The sequence below is a fragment of the Corvus cornix genome, chromosome 23, assembly GCF_000738735.6.
Source record: "Corvus cornix cornix isolate S_Up_H32 chromosome 23, ASM73873v5, whole genome shotgun sequence".
Lineage (NCBI taxonomy): Eukaryota > Metazoa > Chordata > Aves > Passeriformes > Corvidae > Corvus > Corvus cornix.
The window spans coordinates 7,340,251-7,361,969 of NC_046352.1; the positions used below are offsets into that span (position 1 = coordinate 7,340,251).

At 47.1% G+C, this 21,719-nt stretch overlaps 2 protein-coding genes across 6 annotated transcripts in view; one reads left to right on the top strand and one right to left on the bottom strand.

Moving 5' to 3' along the window:
- LUZP1 (leucine zipper protein 1) overlaps positions 1-9,574 on the top strand; it is a 40,536-nt gene extending 30,962 nt beyond the window's left edge. For all 4 annotated transcript variants that reach the window (XM_039564645.1, XM_039564644.1, XM_010413049.4 and 1 more), the window contains 2 exons: positions 3,316-3,480; positions 4,940-9,574. In XM_039564645.1, the coding sequence (XP_039420579.1) occupies positions 3,316-3,480; positions 4,940-4,975 (201 nt within the window). In that variant the 3' untranslated portion in view covers positions 4,976-9,574. The remainder of the gene's footprint in view (positions 1-3,315; positions 3,481-4,939) is intronic.
- Positions 9,575-12,746: 3,172 nt separating this feature from the next.
- KDM1A (lysine demethylase 1A) overlaps positions 12,747-21,719 on the bottom strand; it is a 44,810-nt gene continuing 35,837 nt past the window's right edge. For both annotated transcript variants that reach the window (XM_039564647.1, XM_039564646.1), the window contains 3 exons: positions 21,192-21,319; positions 20,695-20,841; positions 12,747-19,646 (listed from right to left, as the gene is read on the bottom strand). In XM_039564647.1, the coding sequence (XP_039420581.1) occupies positions 19,461-19,646; positions 20,695-20,841; positions 21,192-21,319 (461 nt within the window). In that variant the 3' untranslated portion in view covers positions 12,747-19,460. The remainder of the gene's footprint in view (positions 19,647-20,694; positions 20,842-21,191; positions 21,320-21,719) is intronic.

Below are 21,719 nucleotides of genomic sequence, written 5' to 3' on the forward strand. Positions count from 1 at the left end.
GACATCCCTTCCGGGACTATGCTTGCTAACCTATGACACTGAATGACTTCGGCATTGACAAAGATGAACTGGTGGAGATAGGCAAAGAGTTCGACATTTTCAAATCTTCTCTTCCACTTCTCTGGCTATGAGAAGCACAGAAGAATTTGCACTTAACTTTGCAGAGAGTGTGTTGCCTGGTGTTAGAAAGTACAGGCTGGCCTTCCAGCTACATTTGGAAACTGAGGATACATTCCCTCCCTGGCCAGGGTGGGTCACAGGCAATCTGTACTGCTCATTCATGAATCCAAGCAGAGCTGATACGATTGAAGTTGTCCTTCTGCGTAACAGCAGTTTATGTGCTTGGGAAATGAGAGATCCATTCCTAGGGTGTCCTTTATCCCAGGAGTTTCAATTCACAGTACCCACAACCTTGACTTTCACAACTGAAGCAGTCTCTGCTTACAACTGAGTTCATGTGTGGTTGGTTGCAGAGCCTTAAACAGTGGGCACTCAAGGATTTCTTTTCAGTCTTCCTCCTGGCAGCCCACCCAGGGCTGAGTGTAGCTCTGTAGTGTGTTCTGCAGGTGCTTTCCAGGTTGCTGTCAGATCAAAGTTGCCAGCTGTGCAGTGTACCTTCACAGCAGCTGAAGTGTACCTGACTGAGCAACCTGAGCTCTGCGTGGTCAACCCAAGTATATCCAGGGTTAGCTGGCTTCCAGCCTTGCCTGTGTCAGGAGAGCATATGAACTAACCATATGGTTAGTTCACACAGAACTGAGTTCGGGATCTCTCTGTGCATCATACTTTGCAATAAAATCACTCTTGGCACCACTCAGGCACAAACCTGACTTCTTGGTCATAGGTTGTGTACTTTTAGTTTGTAAATGAGGAGTATGACGTTAACCTGAAAGACTGCAGATACACAGATGTACTAGATACAGCAAATTGTATGCAACTTAAATTGTTGTATATGCCCTTGGAAAAAAGCCCTTTGAAGGGTATCTTCAAGCTTATAATATGCCTCGTATCGCAGCAGCTTGTTTCTGCTGGGATTTGTGTTTCAGTTAAAGATGTAGCTATTTTCTCTGGCAGAGCACTGGGCACTGAGCTGTCCTGTGAAGGTATCACTGTCACCTCTTTCCAGCTCCACTATCCACAGTCGGACATTGCCTTAAGAATCTTATTTGGGAAACACAGGATCCATGCTGTTTTTGCCAAAATCCATCTTTCTCTCTTCCATTGCAACCTTTCCTTTGTGTATTGCTGATGCGGGCAAATGTGTCTAATGAAGCTACAGGAGGTATCGACTCTTTGTAATGCAGCTCTATGCTGCAGAAGCAGCAGCTCGTTGGAATGCTGCTTTGGGAGTCCCAGGGAGCAGGAGCTGCTGATGCATGAGTGGGTGTTGCAGCCTGGGGACCAGCTCCCTCTGCTGCTGGCAGTCAGCCTTCTCGTGCTCCCTAAAGACCTGAGGCAGTGCAAGACCTCGAGCAGTCATTCTGTTAGGGTTCGTGTTCCGCATAGTGAAATCTGTATTTCTCTGGTGTGATGTTTGTTGAAAATTAGTGCAAATGTGCTGGCAGGCAGGGAGTAGATGAGCAGCAGCAATGTCAGATGAATGCATGGTTTTCTTATGCCTCTGACATTAATGTGACTGGAGCTGGGCTGTCCACTGGGCTGTCCGCTGCATAAATTTGGCAAAATCCTAAATGTTTGTCTTCAAGGGAAGCCATCATCCCTTCTTGTGATGGGCGCATTTGCTGGAGAAGTCTCCCAGGCAGTGTCCAGGGTTGTGCTGCCTCTTGCCTCTTTTCTCTCTTGCTTTGTGTGGTGCCTAAATTTGGGCATCTCTGGTGGGTTGATCCTCGCTGGATGCCAGGCTCCCACCAAAGCCCCTCTCTATCACTCCCCTCCATAACTGGACAGGAGAGAGAAAATAGAATGAAAGGTATCATGAGTGGAGATAAAGGCAGGGAGAGATCACTCACACATTACTGTCACCAGCAAGATGATAGACTGGACTCGGTGAAATCAATGGAATTTATTACCAGTCAAAATCAGAGCAGGATAGGATAACAAAAAGTAAAACAAATCTTAACAAACACCTTCCCCCTACCCCTCCCTCCTTCCAGTCTCTACCTCTTCACCCCCAGCAGTGCAGGGAGACAGGAATGGAGGTTGTGGTCTGTTCATAACATGTTGTTTCTGCTGCTGCTCAGGGAGAGGAGTCCTTCCTCTGCTTCAGCAGGGGATCCCTCCCACAGGAGACAGTTCTCCATGAACTCCAGTGTGAGTCGTCCCTATGGGCTATGGTTCTTTGTGAACTGCTTTGACATGGGTCACTTTTCCATGGGGTGCAGTCCCTCAGGAACAGGCTGCTCCAGTGTGGGTCCCCCAAGGGGTCACAAATCCTTCCAGTAAACCTGCTCCAGTGTGGGCTCTCTCTTTCCATGGGCCTGCAGGTCCCTGCCAGGAGCCTGTTCCAGAATGGTCTTCCCACAGGGTCACAGCTTTCTTTGGGGATCCACTTGCATGTGGGGCTCCTCCACAGGCTGCAGGTGGGTTTCAGTACTCCTGTGGACCTCCACAGGCTGCAGGGCACAGCCTGCTTCACCATGATCTTTACCACAGGCTGCAGGGGAATCTCAGCTCTGGCTCCTGGAACTCTTGCCTCACCTTGATGTCTGCAGAGCTGTTCCTTTCATATATTCTCACTTCTCTCTTCCCTTGCCACAATTACTTCTGTGCAATAACTTTTTTCCTTCTTAGTATGTTATCACAGAGATGCTGCTACCTTATCTGATTGTGTCAGCCTTGGCCAGTGGCAGGTCCATTTCAGAGCCGGCTGGCATTGGCTCTGAGGGATATGGAGGAAGTTTCTAGCAGCTTCTCACAGAAGGTAGCTTCCCCCACTCCCTACCAAAATCTTGCCATGCAAACCCAATTACAGTATCTATCACCAGTATCTATCACCATTTCACTCCCTCTGACTCCACACAGGCTTTTACTTAAGCAGTCAGCCACACGATATCAGTGGTTTCATCTTTCCTCAGTAATTTTGTCCAAGGGATCTGTTCTGTTTTGTGACTGTGCAGCCATAACTTGGGTTAAAATTACTGGATGGTTTTTGAGAAAAAATCTTTATGAAATAGCACATAAATAAGGCCATGCCAGAGCTGACCTGATGGTTTAAGCCCCTCCCTCCTTGCTAATGGGATCAAGCCCGCACCTTACACTGCAACCTGGGACGGACTCCAGTTCGTGACACCCCAGTGCTATTCCAGACCCTTCATAGACCCTGGATCCCAACCCTTTTTGTTTTCCTTCGTGCAGGATGAAAGCAAGGATTTTGTGTCCAGTTCCAGAAGGAAGCAGTACGGATCTTCTGAGTACCTCTTACAGGCTGACACTTCGGGGAGAAGGATAGCCACCAAGGTAGAGCTGCAGGACCCTGAATCCAACTTCCCTGCACCACCAGGTCTCCAGGGAGAGGAGCAGGTATGTGAGGGAAGGGTGTTACAAGGCAAGAAGCCAATATCTGAACTGACCTCCCAGTAACCTAACTTAGAGAAGTTGTCCAAAAAGTCTCCATTCTTGTAGGAGAAATCAAGTCTGAAGTTAGCACTTCCTAGGGGTGGGGTGGCTGCTGTATTTTCTGTTACAAACTTGTTTGCTTTATGGCTAAGAATATTCTCTGAGAACTAAGAGGCACTGCATCTAGTCATCCTCTGGTACATGAATGAATCAGGGATGGAAAAATAATTTGGAGAGACAAAAGCAGAGTCCCTGCTTCAGCTGGCAGCTGTACTACCAGAGTGTTTCTCTGCTGCTACACCCCTGCTGCTCTGCCCCTAAAACACATCTTTCTGGACACACTAAGGAGTGGAAAATGGCCTACATTATAATCATTATGACTTACTGCTTGAAATATGAAAAAAAATGTGTATTTCAGCCTCTTCACAGGGGGTTTCCTTCTGACGGTATAGGGGTCTAGGCAGACTTCTCAGGTGTACAGTCATGCTTAAGTCTGTACAAAAGACTTTCTTTTTTTCCTGGAATTCTCTCTTGGCCTGTTCAGCTGCCCAAAGCAAAGTGCATCTTTACATTTGTGGATCATCCATAGCAGGAGATATCTAAGACCCCAAACCTGTCACCAGTGTATTTCACTGGACATTGCTGAATCTTGCTATGAGAACAGCAGGACTGCAGGGAGGCAGCTGAGTTGCCCTACAGAGTCATACCTTATGGTGAGTGGTACAAAATTAAGATCCCAGAGGGCCATGGTCCCAGTTGAGCTTTACAGACTGGTGTTTAAGGAAAGGTAGTGTTTGCAGCAGAGAGTAGTGAACTGACACTGTCCTTTTTGGTAGCTGAGGAAAGAGGCAACCCAGCAATACTCTGTGTGGTCATCAAAAGGTATAACCCACAATTACATTCATCTGACCAGGTGCAGACTCCTGTATCTGAGGCTGTGCTGTGCTTCCTTTGCACAGACTGGGTCAACAGCAAATAAAAACTTTGGTAAAGTCATCCCCGTAACATGCAGACCATCATTTGGGTCTTCTGTCTTGCCCAGACCTCCACCGACTGTAGCAGGAGCTTGAATGTGACACAAGGTGTGCTCCAGCTCCTCTGTTGTCAGGTGTTTCTCACTTCCAAGACTCAGATGCTGTGTGTGGAGATGGGTACATTACAACATGAAAAAAGCTTACAGCCTCAGCCTACATGAGGCAGGGGCCAGGTCCCTTTGCTTTGGGCTTACTCCCAGCTGAGAGAGCCTCTGTCTTCCAAACTCATCCTGTCACTGCTCTCCCCCACCCCACCATGGGACTGTAATCCTGGTGGGATTTGGGATGGTTGCCAAGGGCAATTGCATTCCTTGTCTGCAGGGCAGAAATGCTCCAGGGACAGCTGCGGGGCATGGGCAGTCTGTGATCTTGCGGGTTGTCTCTTACAGGGTGCTTCCCGGGCCTGCCGGACATCTCGGAGATGAGCTGCATTCCCTTCTTCTCAGTGAACATGGTGAAGCAAGAGGCAGGATAGTACCAAGCTCACGGGCATCACACCTGTTTGTAACCTCTCCAGAGGCTTCAACTAGCCTGAAACCAGTTTTGTAATGCGATTTGAAAGGTACAGGAGCTTTACCAGTGAATTCTTTTTCATTATTGCTGAAGAGGCAGCTGCAGAGACTTTGCTCAGGGGACTCCCACTTGTCATCTCTGTACCTGCAATCTTAATCTTCCCTGTAGGATGATAGGTCTGTCTCCATATGGAAACTCTGACTACCTAGTCTCTCTGAACAATGGTACTCCTTGGACAAGAGAGAGCTTCTTGTTATTCACTTGCATTCACACAAGATCCCAGCAGTGTCCCTGTGACTACATCCACCAGCCCATGACAGCTGTCCACCACAATTGAAAGCTTTCAATTCATATGGAGAGCTTGCATTCTCCTAATACACCCTTGTTGGCTGGGGTAGTGGTCACCTCAGTACCTGTGTTTCCAGCACCCTTTGTCTCTAGGCAAGCGGAGACTGTTCCCCACTAGTTACTTTACACATTGAGAGGGAAGGAGAGCAGAAAATGTTGTTTAGAAGGAGTTGCTTCCCTATCACTGTCAGTCTCTGCAACAAGCTTTGCATATCTATTCATCACCAGTTGAGATCACCAAGAAGTCATCCACTGAGCCAAACCAACACAGCAGCAACACCTCCTGCTGCCTGGGACCAGGGTGTCATTTACCCAAAGCTTTATGTGTGTCACACTCTGAAGACAACAATTCTGTGGCTTGTGCAAGGCAGTTGAGCCCTAAGAGAAAAAGAAACAAGTGCTTTTCCTCATAGACAAGCAGAATGTCCTTGTTCCTTCCCAAAACAGGGTGGAGACAGATGCACTGGACCCTAAGCTGATCTACAGTAGCCTTGATCTGTGCTTCATCCCCCATCTGCCATGTCTGGAACCCAGGTATGGTCAGAGACTGCTTCAAACACAGAGGTGTTTGTCCCCATCAGTGTTGTCGGGCAGACATGGTCCCCACAGCTCCAGGAGGTGCTCAGGTGCTGGAGCAGCATCTGTCCTGAGCAAGGTGATTGCACAGACAGGACTTGGACAGTCCTTCCTTTCCATCTCATGCCCCAGCTGCTGGGCTGGCCCCTACACAAACACCACTGACTCCCCCCAGTGTTTCCTGCTGCCTGTCCCTCTCTGCAGTGGGACAAAGATAATGCTCTAGACAGAAAAGGTCCCTGATCTGTTTCAGAGGTGCTGTGGGAAGAGCTGCACTCCAATAGCTTTCATGTCTGAGTTGCACCCCACACTTGTTCCCATATCCCACCTCCAGAGGAGCAGCTACCACAGCCATCTGACTGCCTGTACTTCACCTTCCTGTGCCGTAGCTCCTCCCTGGTCTGGGAAATATACCCCTCAATTCTGAGAAGAAAATGAATTTAAAAAAAAATAGAGCTGGTTGCAAAATACCTGTGAAAACATTTATATAAAAGGGATATGTTTCAGTGACATGATTATTTTTTTTATAAAAATTGTTTGGAGGAAGGGAAAAATTATTTTTGAAAAAAAGTGTTTCTTTTTGAAATTTTAAAGATGTTTGCCCAAGTGTATATTTTTAGCCCTTCATTTTATTCTTTGACGTGTCATGACATATGTGTCAACTTGCATAACAAGATAAAAAGATAATGCTTTTAAATTAGTACTGAGTGGAAGCTCTAATAATCTTTAAATTATATTAAAATAAATTGTATCAGCTGCTCTCTCTTACCATTGACATAGCAGTGCTAGTAGAATGAGATAATGGGGAAAAAATTTTAAACTCAAACTCCAAATGAAAAATGAAAGAAAGTGAAATTCCAAAGCTAAATTCAGTCTTCTGAACTGCCTCCCCCTGCCCCATGTTTATCAGGAAGGATTGGAAATCCTTGTGGATTGTGCAGTCTGAAACTACAGTGGATGTAACAGTCCTGTGCAATGGCTGTATCCTTCCTGAGCATCGTGCTCTGCTCAGCACTCACTGTATGTCAGGTTCACCGCCACCATGCAAAACCAGATGGATTGCCTGAGCAGCAGCAACGTCCCTTGCCCCCGTGTGCCCTGCTCCCTGCCCACAGCAGATCTGGCCCCATAGCCTTCCCAGCAGTGCCCAGCTCAGCACTGCTCTGTGGGGCTGCTGACCCTGCCCACCACATGGTGCTGTCTCTGCCCCCCTTCTTTTTGTGTGCCCTTCCAAACTTAATCTGCTGCCTCAGCTTTAAGGCCCAAATGCCTTACGCAGTACCTGCTTGCTTAACCTGGGAGCAGCTGGGAGGCATCTTGGCATGTACCTGCCTCTTCACATGTCACAGGGATTCCCTGTGCACATTCCCAAACCTGCTGCTAAGCAGCTCTCCAGCTGTATAACCTGTACCAGTCGCAGTTGCTGTGGGAGGACCACTGCTGGGCATTGCTGTTCCACGTCCAGAAACCCAGCATGTTGTGGGGCTCCCCCTGCCCTAGGTCACTGCTGCCCAGGACTTGCGGCTTGTACAAACTGCTGGACAGCACATACATACCGAGGAGGACAAGGATCACTTCAGGCACTGACTGAATGTCTTTCCTCACAGTCCCAGCCCCATCCTGCTGCAGGACATGGGCCCACATACCACAGGACGTCCCTACACATCCACCAGCTTTCTCCTTCTCACGTTGTTGGCATGGATGTGGCTTAGCATGGTGCTCCCAAAGAACCTTCTAAGGGAAGTGGTTTCAGTCCTGGCAAGGAAATCTCTGCCATCCTTGTGATTCAACATTTGGGGTGAACGCAGGCTTCCCTGTGCCTACCCACAAAACACTGGCTTACCCCATCAGCTTTTCAATCCCACTGCTCACTCCAAAAACACAGCCTCATGTCTGAAGTGCAAGGGAAGAACCACCAGCAGCAATAGCTGTTGGGTTTTCTCCTTCTGTCAGTCGGGACCAGGATTTGCCTGAGCAACCGGAGGGCTTTACCCTGCTGCTCAGCTGGCTTAGCTCCAGCTATTGCCCCAGCAACACAGCGCTGCTGGCACTGTCTGCTGTCTTCAGGTGCTTCTCACAGATGATGTCTCTCCTTTCTCCAGCTGCCTCAGTTATTTGTTCAATATTTTACAGTAGAACTCCTGCTCTAGACTCAGTTTCACTGCTTGTAAATACTGGACACAGATGTCACTTGGTAACTGCACACTGGTTGTTTTTACTGTAGCTGAGACTAAATCTGAGAAAGAAAACCTTACCTAGATGGAAAGGGGCCATGCCCTCTAGTCAATGAGTGCAATAGGAGCTGATTGTATTATTAACCTTATAGCAATGACTTCAGGAAACACAATGTGTTTACTCAAATTGCACAATTTTTGGAACAGCTGTAAAATAGAGTATATGTGTAAATATTGCCATCACTGAAGAAGTATTTGTAATTTTAGCATATAAATATAACAGGCTTCTCAGTAGGCTTGATGATGCATAAGGCCATGCATCGAGCCCTTGGGTAATTCCAAAGTTGTAAATGTATTTGCTGTACAGAGGAAGTGTGTCAGTGTATGCTGGTCCCAAGGAACCCCAGCTGCTGGTCCCTTTTGGAGAGCCAGTGCTTTCCCCAGATGGGCTGGCTCCAGTCTGAGGGGCCAGCAGCTCGCTGCTTCATGGAATGGCTTCCTTCATGTCTGGAAACACTTCTGCAGCCTGCAGAGCTGCCTCTCCAGCTCCTTGGGAGGTGTGAGGGTAACAGCTTGGGCACGCGCCCAGTGGTGCTCTGCAGTGTAGCCCCGTGGCCCTCCTGCGGACAGGACCTCCAGCAAGGGAAAAGGGCAGGAAGCACAGGGCAGAGCAATGTGCCTTGGTGCTTCAAGAGACACTTGACACAAGCAATTTCCTAGCTACAGATGGAAGCAATAGTCACATTGGTGTCATCTCTAACATAGTAGACCTCATCTTTGCCACCCTTGCACACTGTTGAAGCAATCAGGCGCTGCTCTAGGCCAGCCTCCCGCAGGCTGTGCTGCGTGCAACAGAACACGAAGCCATTGTTCGCAGATGCCTCCAGTGATCAGAACCCAAGGCCCAAAGGATCATCCTCCTGGGCTGCCCTACATGCAGTGCTGGCTCCTGCTTTGGGGAAGCAGCATTCCAGGCTGCATGGAATGTATTTTTAAGAGAATAAATCTATTTTTTTGTATTTGTGAACATATATTTGGGTGGGGCAGCTTAGTTAGAAGACAAATAATGCAAGAAATCTTTTCATAATCACAGGTTCATCCAAGTTAAGCAGATTTTCCAGGGTTGCAGTATTGCCTTTTTCCCTAAAATAAACTTTGTGTCCAATAGAGCTATCAGCAGTATTCCACCCTCTTAAAACTTGCCCTGTCTCAGCATGCTGAGTAGAGGAAAGCCAGCGCTTTCCTTCCGAGGCTGCCCATGCAGTGGATACAGATGGTGCTCACCTCTTTCCAGTGACACAGTGCTCTTAGTCTGCATGCCAAATGTAAACACACACTTACCTGCATGTCTCTCCTGACTCAAACATTGTCAGTGCTACACTATATAACCAATAAACACTTTTTTTACATGGGTGTGATGTGGTGTTTACAGCTGAGCCCTGTTTACAGCAGCGCCCAATTGCTTGGGAGTGCTGCTGCCCCTGGGAGAGGCACTGAGGCAGCAGTGTGTGTGTGTGTGTGTGTGTGTGTGTGTGTGTGTGTGTGTGTGTGTGTGTGTTTGCATGTGCGTGTGCCTGCACGCTGCAGGATGGATTCAGTGCTGGAGCTGAGCACCTTGCACTTTGTTGAGTTCTGCCTTTGTTGAGACAGATCTCACACACCCATTCCAGGCTGCTTTTTAGGCAGGGATTGTGCATACACAGCACATCAAGTTGTACACAGCCACTCTCCACTGAGGCTAGCTGAGCTGGACATGGCATTGCTGAGAATGGGGGGAGGAAGGGCATTACTACAGAGTGAAACAAGTCACCACTTGGTTAGAGTTCTTTCACTCTGCAGTATTTATGTAATGGAACCAGGATACATTGGTCACCTCCCGGACAATGCTGGAGGATACAGAGGCAGTAAAAGTGACAAAGTCTCCTTCATGGTTTCCAGCTGTTTGCAATATGCAGGTAGTTAACACAGATACAATTAGCAGCTGTCACATACAGGATGAGCCTCTGTGACTATAATTTGAAATACATTGATTTTCAAGGGGTGCACCACATTTTATAGAAAAAATTCTTTGCCTTGTATCTGGTTTATTCTGGTTGCAAAACTGGACATGTTTTCAGAAGCTTTATAAAATGCATTATTATTATGGATGGACAGTTTAGGAGTCATCTGTAGCTGTCACTTGAGCTGCTGCTCCCTGGGTAGAGCTCATTAATGCAAGGTGAAGTCCTACAGAGACACCATCTGTTAAATATTTGTCTAAGAAAATTAAATTTGGCTTAGCTGAGCCCTTTCTGTCCCAGCTCACACAGGCAGCTACTGAACATCATTAAAGAGGTAGTTGTTTACCTGTAGCTATAACACTGCTGTGGCTGGCCTGCTAAGAGCAGCGGAGATCTGTAAATGTGTCAGTGGTGTTATTCTCCAAAGCTGCCACATCTGCTTTAAGTCTATTCCATGCAAACAGCTCTAGCCCATACCAGAGGGTTTCTTTGCATTGTGATTCAAGACCAGGCTCACCACTGCTACATGGGGACAATGTAGGATGTGTATTGGACCAGTGGTCACCCACCATGGCATTGCTGCTTAATAGCCAGAAAACCTCACTTTTTCCAAAACCTTTTTTTTTACTCTGATCTTTTTGATCAGTCACATATGCTTGCTTCAGTGGGTTTAGGTAGTCCTCCTGTTGCCTACAGATATACCCCCACTACTCCAGCTGCAAACCTCTTTGCTTCAGTCGCACCTGTGAGAAGGCTGCTGCTGTAAATCATCTTTATTGATGAGATGTTGAGCCAGACCTTGTGTGTTGCCCATGCCCAGCTCGTCAGTGCCTCCTGCCCTGGGTTCCTGATTAGCTGCTCACAGAAGGTCAAGCAGTGTTGCACATTTACCTCCAGAATCACATGCAGAGCTGCAGAGGCAGCTGGCAGCTCCCATTCACTCTGATTCCTGACCTTGTAAACAGCTGCTCAACACCATTACCACCACCCCAATCTGAACATGCCTAATCTTCAGAGCCCTGTAGAGAGGCAGGGAATGCCCAGCAGCTCTGGAGCCAGTCCCACTGACCTCTGGATGCTTTTAGTGTGCAGCATTGCTTCTCACTGGCACAGGGCAGACTGCCTGCCTGTATCCAGTCCCTCGTGTTCCCAGCAGCCTTCCTTGTGTCAGCTTCCTGGTGTTCTTATCATTGTTATCATCAGTAACATGCTTTTCAATCCAAGGGTCTGAAACCCAGACTCACTTCCCTTGCTTTCAGCAGTCGCATAGATGAACATACACAATTGTTTTCAAGTTCTTGTAGCAGAGGCTTACAAAATTGCGACAAATAATAAATCCAAATTATTCCCAGTCCAAATATTGATTCCAACCACCATCCTATGTGTTCTGAAGCTTCCTGCCACCTCCTCTGCTGGTTTCTTGGAATGCATTCCCACCACTTGTGGGACATGGACCCTTTCTCAAAGACGGGCCATAGAGAGGGCAAAGACAAATTACAGGCTAATCCCAAAACAGGTGGATATAATCGAGAATACAGGTGTCTGTCAGGGCAGGCCTATGCTATGTGAAGGGTTCTAGGAGCAGTGGATGTTTGCCATGAGCATGGACAAAGAGAGTCACCAGTTCTGGTGCAGGTTAAGGTAGAAGGTCACAGCCAGACAGCATTACCGCACCAGGAGCCAGCTCTGTGCTGATTTTCTTTCCGGGCAGAAAGATACAACCATAACAAAGGCATTTTACTTATGTTGCTACATCTGATGGCAGGTCTAAAGCAGGGATTTTCCAGGCTGGGCATGTCCTATCATTCCTCTCATCCCAGCTAGCATTGTGGGTTCTCCTGGCCCCTGTTAAGTTTTAAGGACAAGCATTGGCATTCCAGTTACATGTCCTGGGATGATTGTTTCCGTCTCCTTTGGGGTGTTTAACACACCACGAGGCATTCAGTGGTTTCATGTACTGCAACAAGTGGTCAGCAGTATACCACCAGGCACTACACACAGAGTTCACCTCAGGATACTGGAACACGGTTCAGTACCTTCCAACTTGAGCCCATCTCTGTCAGCAGATAGAAATAGCATCCTGTATCCCACACTGAGCTGCTGTTTACCACACCTGGTGACCAGCTACAGCTAATATGGGCATAGTCCTTCCCCAGCTCCTTCAACTGCCCAACTAAGCTGTTATATTGTTTCTAAGTTCAAGAGCTAATAACACATTAACATCTTGTACAAAAATAAGTGAGAGGTCCTCTGCTGATTTAGGGGTAGGTGAACCCCTTCTTTTAGGGTAAGGTTAAATTCATTTGGGCAAATCATTTGGGCTACTATTCTCTTTGCTACCACATTGTCATTAGGTCCTGGCTGTTGATGGCAGCCAGTACTGTCACCAGCAAGAGCATTAGGGCAACCCACAGCTCCCTGTCCTGTAAGAAAACAAAACCAGGCCTCAAACCTTCGAAACTGGGTTCAGAGTTAATCCATCGGGCATTAATGGGGTGGCTCTTCCCACTACCCTCTAGGGCTTGCCAGGACTCAAAAGCCTCTGGGGTTTGCAGGATCACAGACACAAAGACAGTAGACGGTGGTTTCAACAGGATGGGTTGTCCCACGTGTGTTACCAATGGGAATTGACCCCTTTGATTATCAGGTATGGAGGTGTCACCTGTCAGCAGCCCAGTAGGACAAAACTCTGCTGGGGAAATTATGAGAACCCAAAGATTTCAGTTATTGGCAATGATGTCTGGATGTCAGAAACACAAATCCCAACTGTGACACAGGACATCAGCATGACCTTTGACTAGGCCATTGTCTCACTCTGCTGTACTGCTGCTTGCCTGCTAGCCTGTCAAATTCTAGTAAACTCCCCGTATGAGAGCTCTGTGCCACCTTCACAACCATGAGTCTCTTTTCCCCAGGCAGCCAGAGCTGAGTTCAGGTGAACAGACATTTTTTGGCTACACCCATTATCTCCACTATATTTAAAGCTTTTCTTTGACAGTGTAATTCCTAATTCTCCACCTGCTTTTTATTTGGGCCCCTGTATCAATTCGAAATTCTAAGCATATTCACAGGGATGCTTGTGACATTCCTTATCAGCAGACTATTGGCAAAAATTCACAAAATAGATCAGGCAGCCTGAACCTCAGACTTCAGCTTCCCTTTCTTTTAACTCCTTCAGGTCCTGTCACAAAGATGCAAAAGGGTTAACGGCACATGGCTGGAAGAAGTGTCAACCCTGTCCTTCTGGCCCCTCATTGTTCCTTCTAACAGCTCTGCCCCTTGCCTGTAGGGCGTGTAAATTCAGTCAGGTGCTCCCAGTGCTTGGGCCTTTCCTGAGGGAGGGATCGTTCCTCCCCTGGGTGGGCTTCATCAGCTCTGACTCATCGAGGTGAGGCTGTTAGGAGCTGGGGACTTGCTCAGGGAGAGGTTTCCCACTGGCCTGTTGGGACCTCCTATTCTGCCAGCCCCACTGCCCATACCAGCCCTCTGACCTGTGGGTAACTGGGCTGTGCATCATCTGCCCAAGTCAGGGAAAGTGTGGGTGGAGGCCAAGTGGTTTGCTGATCATACTGTATGGCCTTGAATCCTTTCCCATGTCCAGCAGCCCTCTAACAAGAGATTTAAGGTGGTTGGGGTCCACTGGTATGGCTGTGGCACTCTTTTGTCCCCCTGCTGCCAGCTCCAGTACAGCTCTCACTTTAACAGTAACAGGCTCTCCTCTTTCCTTGCAGTCCTCATCCCCAGCCCAGTATGTTACTCAAGACATTATTCACTGGTCACTCTCTGGTCTGTCACTCAAAAACATTTCTGGACATTTCTGCAAAATCCACTCACTTCATCACTTAACATCTGATCTTACCCCCAGCAGCCTCCAAACTCTCCGAAGAAACATTCCATTTGTTTCCCCATGTCTGTGTGGGCATTTAGCCCACTGCTGACCAAATCCTGGTCCCACCCCTGGGGCTGCACAGATGGATGGGTGCCATAGGGATCCATGGACCATCCCATCTTAAGGGGTTGCACATCCCTTTCCTCCAGTTTAATCTCCTTCCAAACTATTTTTCAGGATCTGCCCAGGTGTTCCCATTCCACTCCTTGGGCTCTGCACCTGTGATTAATTTCATGATTTGGACAAAGCTGTGTTTTGTTGCTGGTGCCAGCACAATTTCCATCTTTTGTTCTAACAGATGTCTGCTCTCTTTCTCTTTTCAGTTCTCATTTAACACCTCTATCTCCAGCTGCTTCTTCAAGCTCCCCTGTGCCTGCATGATGCATGCCCGGGGATGCACATACAGCTCCTCTGCTTCTCCTATCTCCTTTGTTTCTTCGACATTATCTATTCTATATGATGCTGTGGGGGTCAAAACCCTTCTCCTTCAGCCTTTCCATTTCCAGAAGAGAGGCCCAGCACTGCCTCTATAAGAATTTGCAGCTGGCAAATTGGCAGGACATCAATAAAGATTTGTACAGGCTTACAAAACTGAGACAAATGATATAGTCAAACAAGACTTACTTTATAAACCAGTTAAACTAAATAAACCAATTAAAGCTCTGCCAACATTTGAATACAGATTCATTATGTCCAGTGGAATTCATATGATCTAAGAATGCTGAAGATATTACAAGGGTAACCCAGAACATGCTTTCACTCTCCCAAGCAGGCTACTGTCCTCGAGGGGCTCCTCTGGGCTGCATCCCAACCCCTGCGAAGTCCCCCAGCTGCTTTGCTATTGCTCTGAGAGCTGACTCAACTGGCAGGGCTTCACCTATAGCCCAGTCTGATCTGTGGTCAGATCTGATCATCTTAACCCTCCCAGACCGGGGTCAGACTTTCTGCCCCACACCACAACTGCCACACATGTGATAGGAGTCAGCTGGCACAGGGACTGTAAGCACCACACACCTGAAGCCAGCCACAACACAGCTGGTCAGTGGCAGGCATTGCTGGGAGAACTCAGTTCCTGCCGGACCAGCTGCACACTGCGCTCAACTTGAACCGGAATTCTGTGCAGTGTCATCAGGTTATGAAAACAAGGCTTAAGGATATGCAAACTCTTCAGTCCCCAAAGACTGTTCCACACTGTGCAAAGCTCACAGATGGCACCAAGTCAGGCACAGCAGCCACAGTTATTTCCCCTCCAAAACACCAAATAAAGCAGTTGTGTTCTTATCAGGTGGTAGCCTTGACTCCACAGGGAAGGGAAGGCCTGTTCCTTCTCAGCCCGCTACAGATTCAATCCAGCATCTGACAGGCCTCAGAAGCCTGGGTGAAGTGAGGGGGAAGGGTGGAGGACACTGACCTGCTGAAACAGTCAAGGCACAAGCAGGAACACAGCCTGGGCAGGAGGAAACAAATGAAAATATCAGAGGCTGAGGCTTTGCCATTACAGAGCTCAGCTGGGAGAATCACCTAACCTGGTCCAAGGCCTCTCTCGACTCACCTGCATGACCTCAGTTCCCAGCCACTCTTACGCCAAGAAGCATCAGGTAGCTCTTGCTGACAGACCATGGCCTCCCTATAACATGGAAACAAAGGCAAACACATCCCTCCAGCCCAAGGACCTCCCAATGGGCCAGACAAATACCTTCCATTGTCCTTAGCAATGCTTGTGTACTCAGGCACATGGGACTACCCTTCCCTTCTTTAAAAGCCCACCCCGGCAGCATGAGCCCTTTACTTCGGCAGCTGCTGTCAGAGAACATGCCCAACACGAACCCTTACTGATCCTGACTGGGGCCCAGCACTTCTCTCACCTTGGGCAATGCCTCTGCATACCTGGGGCTAATCACCGCCATCATGGTGCTGGGGAGAATAAACCAATATCCCTCTGACAAGGACAGACACAGGGTAAATCTTGGCATGTTGGCCTGTATCAAGAACAGTGTACCCAGCAGGGCCAGGGAAGGGACTCTGCCCCTGCACTCGGCCTTGGTGAGGCCACACCATGAGTACTGTGATCAGTTCTGGGCCCCTCACTTCCAAAAGGACATTTAGGTGCTGGAGCGTGAGCAGAGAAGGACAACAAGGCTTGTGAAGGCTCTAGAAAAACATGTCTTATGAAGAACTGGATTTGTTTAGCCTAGAGGAGGCTCAGGGGGATGACATCGCTCTCTACAACTCCCCAAGAGGTTGTAGTGAGGTGGGTGCTGGTCTCATCTGCTGTGCCTGCAGTGAGAGGACAGGAGGAAATGGCCTTAAGCTGAGACAGTGGAGATTCAGATGAAGTATTAGAAAAAATGTTCTCACTGTCAGGCACTGGAAAGAACTGCCCAAGGAGGTGGTGGAAGCACCACCCCTGGAGGTGTTCAAGAGGCATCGGGATCTGGCGCTGGGTGATGTTTTAGTGACTATGGGGTTACAGTGGCAGTGCTGGGTGGACAGTAGGGCTGGATGATGTTCCAGGTCTCTTCCAACTTTAATGTTTCTGTGAGTCTAAGCAATGAGATAAAACAAGGTAAGCTGAACATGACTCCTGGAAGGAGGTGAGGCTCAGACAAGACCACCCCTTACTGTTTCCTTCATGACATCTGCACTAGCTCCATGTTCTCAGGAGTTTTTCCAAGTGCTATCAGGCCTACCAAGACCTTACCAACTGCAGCCATTCCCATCCCAGACCAGATTCCAGGACGTCCTTTCAGGAGCAGCCTGGCTATCCTGCCTCTTCAAATGGTCTGGCTACCTCCGTAACTGGTGAGCTGCCAATAAATGGAGTTTCGTTTTCCTCAAAAGCTGCAGCATCTCAGCTGCTTCCAACAACAGGTAGTCTGCACACTTCAGCCATGAGGACCTGCAGGTCACACCCACCTGAATACCCTGAAACCCAAGTAAGCGATGTTCTAAATCCTTACCACTTCAACAGCCATGTTCCTTCCTGTGCTGACCCAAAACAAGCACAGGGTACTGCAGAGATAGGGAGATTGTGGCCCCTCTGGGCAGAGGGGCACACAGGAAACATCAGAGGGGGTGTGCAGTGCAAGGCTTAATGAAGGCAAATGGAGCACATGGAGTACTGCATCCATACTCAACTGCATCCTGCACCACTGACAGCTATAGAAAATGCTGGCTTCTGTTGTTGAGCACAGATTCAGGAGTTAGATACAGCCAGTGTAGCTGCAGTGATACCTGCTCAAACTTACCTCAGACCATGCAGAAGTGGCCTGACACTTGTCTGGAAAAGATGACTTTGGCTACATTAAAGTGAGGACTGTTTTATTTTCCAGTGGGACTGAAGTGCTTTTAAGAGTTTGACACTTTGCTAGAGCACACAGGATTTCATGACAGAGACAGCACCATCAGGAATTCTGCTAACCACTCCACAGATATGGAGACTCACATTGCACAGCACCCCACTTCTCAGATCCTCTTCTCATCTTAGTCAGAGAAGCCAAGAGCAGCTCAGTTGTTGCTGGATTTTAAAGGTCTGACGCATCTCTCATCCTGGAACAGGATTTCTCTGGAGAGCTGTGCTGATGGGCTTTTACGCGAACATAAGGCAGGGACTCTTGACTTTCAAATTACTCTCTATCTACTCTGTCACCCCCAGACACTCCTCCTCCATGCCCTACTGGACTTTCAAGTCCTGCCCCCCTTCAGTGGCATTTCTCTGACCAACCATCACAAAACTTTCTTGTCCCTGGAAGGCACAAAGATGAGTGGAGTTCTCATCAAGGACTCAAGTAGCAACATTTGCAAAGTTAAGAGACCTGGGGAACATAACACTGATTCAAATGGATTTGGGATAAAGGCTCTCCCCATGGCACCAAATCCAACTACTTCCAATGGGTTTAGTCCTTGACACCTCCAATCTGTCTCATTCCCAGCCCAATATCCCTGCCACATCAGAACCTCCCCTTTCTCATAGCTTGTTAAAAGGACTGGCTATCGAAATACCCCCTCACAGACCTCAACATCTAAGGAGAAAACAACCAGAAGACAACAGACATGGTGAGGAGGATGAATGGTCTCCAGCTGCGAAGAAGGATACACAAGAAAACAGTAGAAGGAACAATGACAGAGGATGGAGAGTCTGGCCAAAGGCAACAAAGCCAGAAACAAGCCAGGTCTGCAGTCGTGCTCGAGTGTGTGTATTTTCTTCAGGAAGAAGCAAGGGCAATGTAATTGGAGAGGGACAGGCATGGAACAAGAGGAGGCACCAGTCCTCTGGTGAAGGTGCAAAGAACAGAAGGTGCAAAGACAGAAGGAAGTTGGGACAGACTGCACATATGAAGACATGGGGTCAGAGAGTGAGAACAGAAGCAGCGAAAAGCAATAAAGTCCGTGTGAACAGAGACCATGGATAGGTGAGACAGACATAAACTGCAGAAACAGGATGAGAAAAGTTCAAAGAAATAAGTCTAATGCTAATAGGGAAAGGAAGAGAGGGAGAAAATAACTAAATGCTTACATAAAACTGCTCTGTGCAATGAAAGGCAGGCTCTATGTGCTGAATTATAAGGTGACTAGGTGGAAAAGCAGCCAAACCAAAGTTATTTTCAGAAGCATAATGGCAGCTGCAACATCATTCCATCAGCCTGGCAGAAACAAAGCCAAGAGGTAAAGAGTACACTCCTACACTGAGCAAAGAAATAGGTCCTTCAGCTAACTTACTGTCTAGGCAACTCTGTTTCTATATAAACAAGTACTAATATTTTTTCTTTTGTTGAAAGTATTTAATAAAACAGTATGCTTAGCATACTCAGTAATACCAGGTTACTCTCTACAGCAGGATGCAGATGATGTAGCAGCCAATGGACCATTTGGGAGAGGTGTGATTTGCTGTTACTGGTAGGCAAACAGTTGCCCCAAATTCTTGAATGCCAGACAGGACTAGAATTGATCAAAAATATTACTCTTCAAAACAAAACCATAAAAAAACCCCCACAAAGTTTACATACATTCTACACTAAGCTACTATTCGTAGCAACCAACTTCTAGAGGTCCTTGTGCAATTACCAAATTGTAAATATGCACATAGGTAGAAAAACCCCCCAAACCCCCTAAAAAACCTTCCAGCTATTTTGACTTTCAAGAAGTATCTGCAGAGTCAAAGTCCCTGACCAGCTTTGCAGTAAAGGATTCTGTTTACACTGTCCCTTCAAATAGCTCTAAGATTTTGTAAAAGGCTGCCAAGCCAAAGGTTTGGCAAGCTTCTGTAAGGCCATTCTCAGACAAGCATTGTACAGTAACTCAGGGCCCTCTCAGCAGACACTGCTACAAACTACTTGAGTATCTCCATCCCAGGGTCCACAACAGCAGCACTGTGGGCTTCACACTCCTCTTCTGATGCCTCCTGCTTCCCTCACATGCTGGCAGCCTGCTGGGGGGGCACGCCTGGCGTGGGCTGCCGTGGCAGTGTGTACATGGCCCCCAGGAACTGGTCTGCGATGCGGCCGGCTTCCCTCAGGCCGCTCAGCAATGCGCCGTGGACAGTCGCAGGGTAGTTGCGAATGGTGTGTTCACCCGCAAAGAACAGGCGAGGAATGGGCTGGGGAGCAAAGAACACTGTCAGGGTTTGCTCATGTTTTTTCAGATTCTGCAGCAAATGATACTTTAAGAATATTAAAAGTCCTCTAAGCACACCACAATCTCCATCATCATAAAGGTGGTGCACATTAAGAAAGTCCATATTGAACTTATTTTAACCTGTGTACAAATTACCAATAAAATAAAGCTCTATTCAATAAGCAATGTTTGCAGAGCCAGAGAAGCAGAAGAGGGTTATGTCCCAGCTGTATCGAAACAGCATTTATAAGCTGTAACCGTAACTCTACAGACAAACTGTCAAACGTGTCAAACACTGTCAACGTGTTTAGGAAGAATAATTTCTGATCCTGGAACATGAACTCTAGCATAGTAAACAAACAGAAAGTTCAATAATTCACTTAAATCAGCAGACTCTCTTTAAACTGAGACCTAAAACAACTACCCACACAATCATAAAAAGTGGGAGAAAAACAAATGTTCATGTATTACATTCTGCAGGGAATAATTTTATTCATAGCTGTGTGTACTAATGACTTGTATCATTAGAACAAGAACTCAAATAAAGCCAAAGCCACACAGCCTTTACTGGCAGTGCTTTCAAGAGTGGCTGCTGCTCTCAAACTTAATTCCCTCACCATGATCTGGAGATGACTCTTACCTTCATTGTGTTGGCCCCCCATTTGGGAAGAGACCTTTTGAGTCCTGTTCTTCTCATTCTGGCCTTTACCCTCTTTCAAATCACTACAACTCACTTACATATGGCAATGGACAACAAAAACATGGAGTATGAAACACAGGTATAACATTAAATACTCTGTTCAGACATAACCAAACTGGCTTTCTGAATAAAAACGCTCTTTTTTTAGCAAACAAATGACACCAAACCTCTGATGACAGAACTCATGGATGAAAAAATAATTCTTTTACAGGTTTTAATCATTCATCATAAGATGCCAGTGTCTAAACTTCTGTTTAGATATGTATGGAAATTACTCAGAAAAATCATTCTGTTTTGAGGTTTTTCTAAAAATAACTGGGGCATTTCTCACCTGCGGAGCACCTGGAATGGCTGGCCCTGGAGTAATCGGCTGAGCCATCAAATCATAGTCATTTCCAGAGGATCCAGCTGCTACATAGGAGTACGATCCCCGGGCCCACGGGTCAGCACGCCAGCGGGACACCACAGTCTCTTTAGGCTGAGACAAGACAGGAGCTTCAGTTGTTGAGACAGTGCAAATTCTACAGTTTATGACAAATACAAACAATGCAAATAGCAACGATATAAGGAAGAAGTGTTAATGATGGAACTCCACATTCATATTCTATGATAACACATACTAAGGTAAATCTTTGATGGCAATTCCTTAAGTCTTTCCAATATATTACTAGACCGTCCTGCATGTAGATCCTCAACTGGAACTCAGACTTTGTATAGCTGCATACGCCCGCTGTGTGTGTACTGTTTCCTCTGTTTCTTCTCCCATTATCAACATGACGACAACGCACTCTTCCTACTCCTTCAGCCCGAGCTGCTGCCTGTACTGACCTGGGGCACAGCGCTGCTGCCAAATATGCCTTTGAGAATGGCAAGGCACCGACCAACAATGACATCATCACTGATATTCTCCATGATCCCTGCTGCTTCTCCTGCTACCAAGGCCAACAAAATTGGTGCTGTGGGGGGGGCGGGTAGGAGAGAGAAAAAACAATTGAATTATTGAAATTGAACATTTTGATAACACAAGTTGGACTTGGATAGACACGGCTGTGCAGTTAAGCCATGAGGTTAGATACTACACAAATCCAACAAAAGTAGTCCTAAATTTTCCACCATCATGTCCATATAACAAAAAGAAAATGAATTTATATATGCCATGGTACTATTAAGAATTATAAAGAGAACTGATGTATTAAAAAGTAAATAAAAACATCAGGAAGTACAGCATGCAGAAGAGACAGAAGATTTTTTCAGTGAAGACATTGCTTATTTGACATAGGAGCATCCACCGGGATTTAAGAGCCAACCATGCTACATTTCAGGGAATTCAGTACCTTCCAAACCATCTAATTTAGG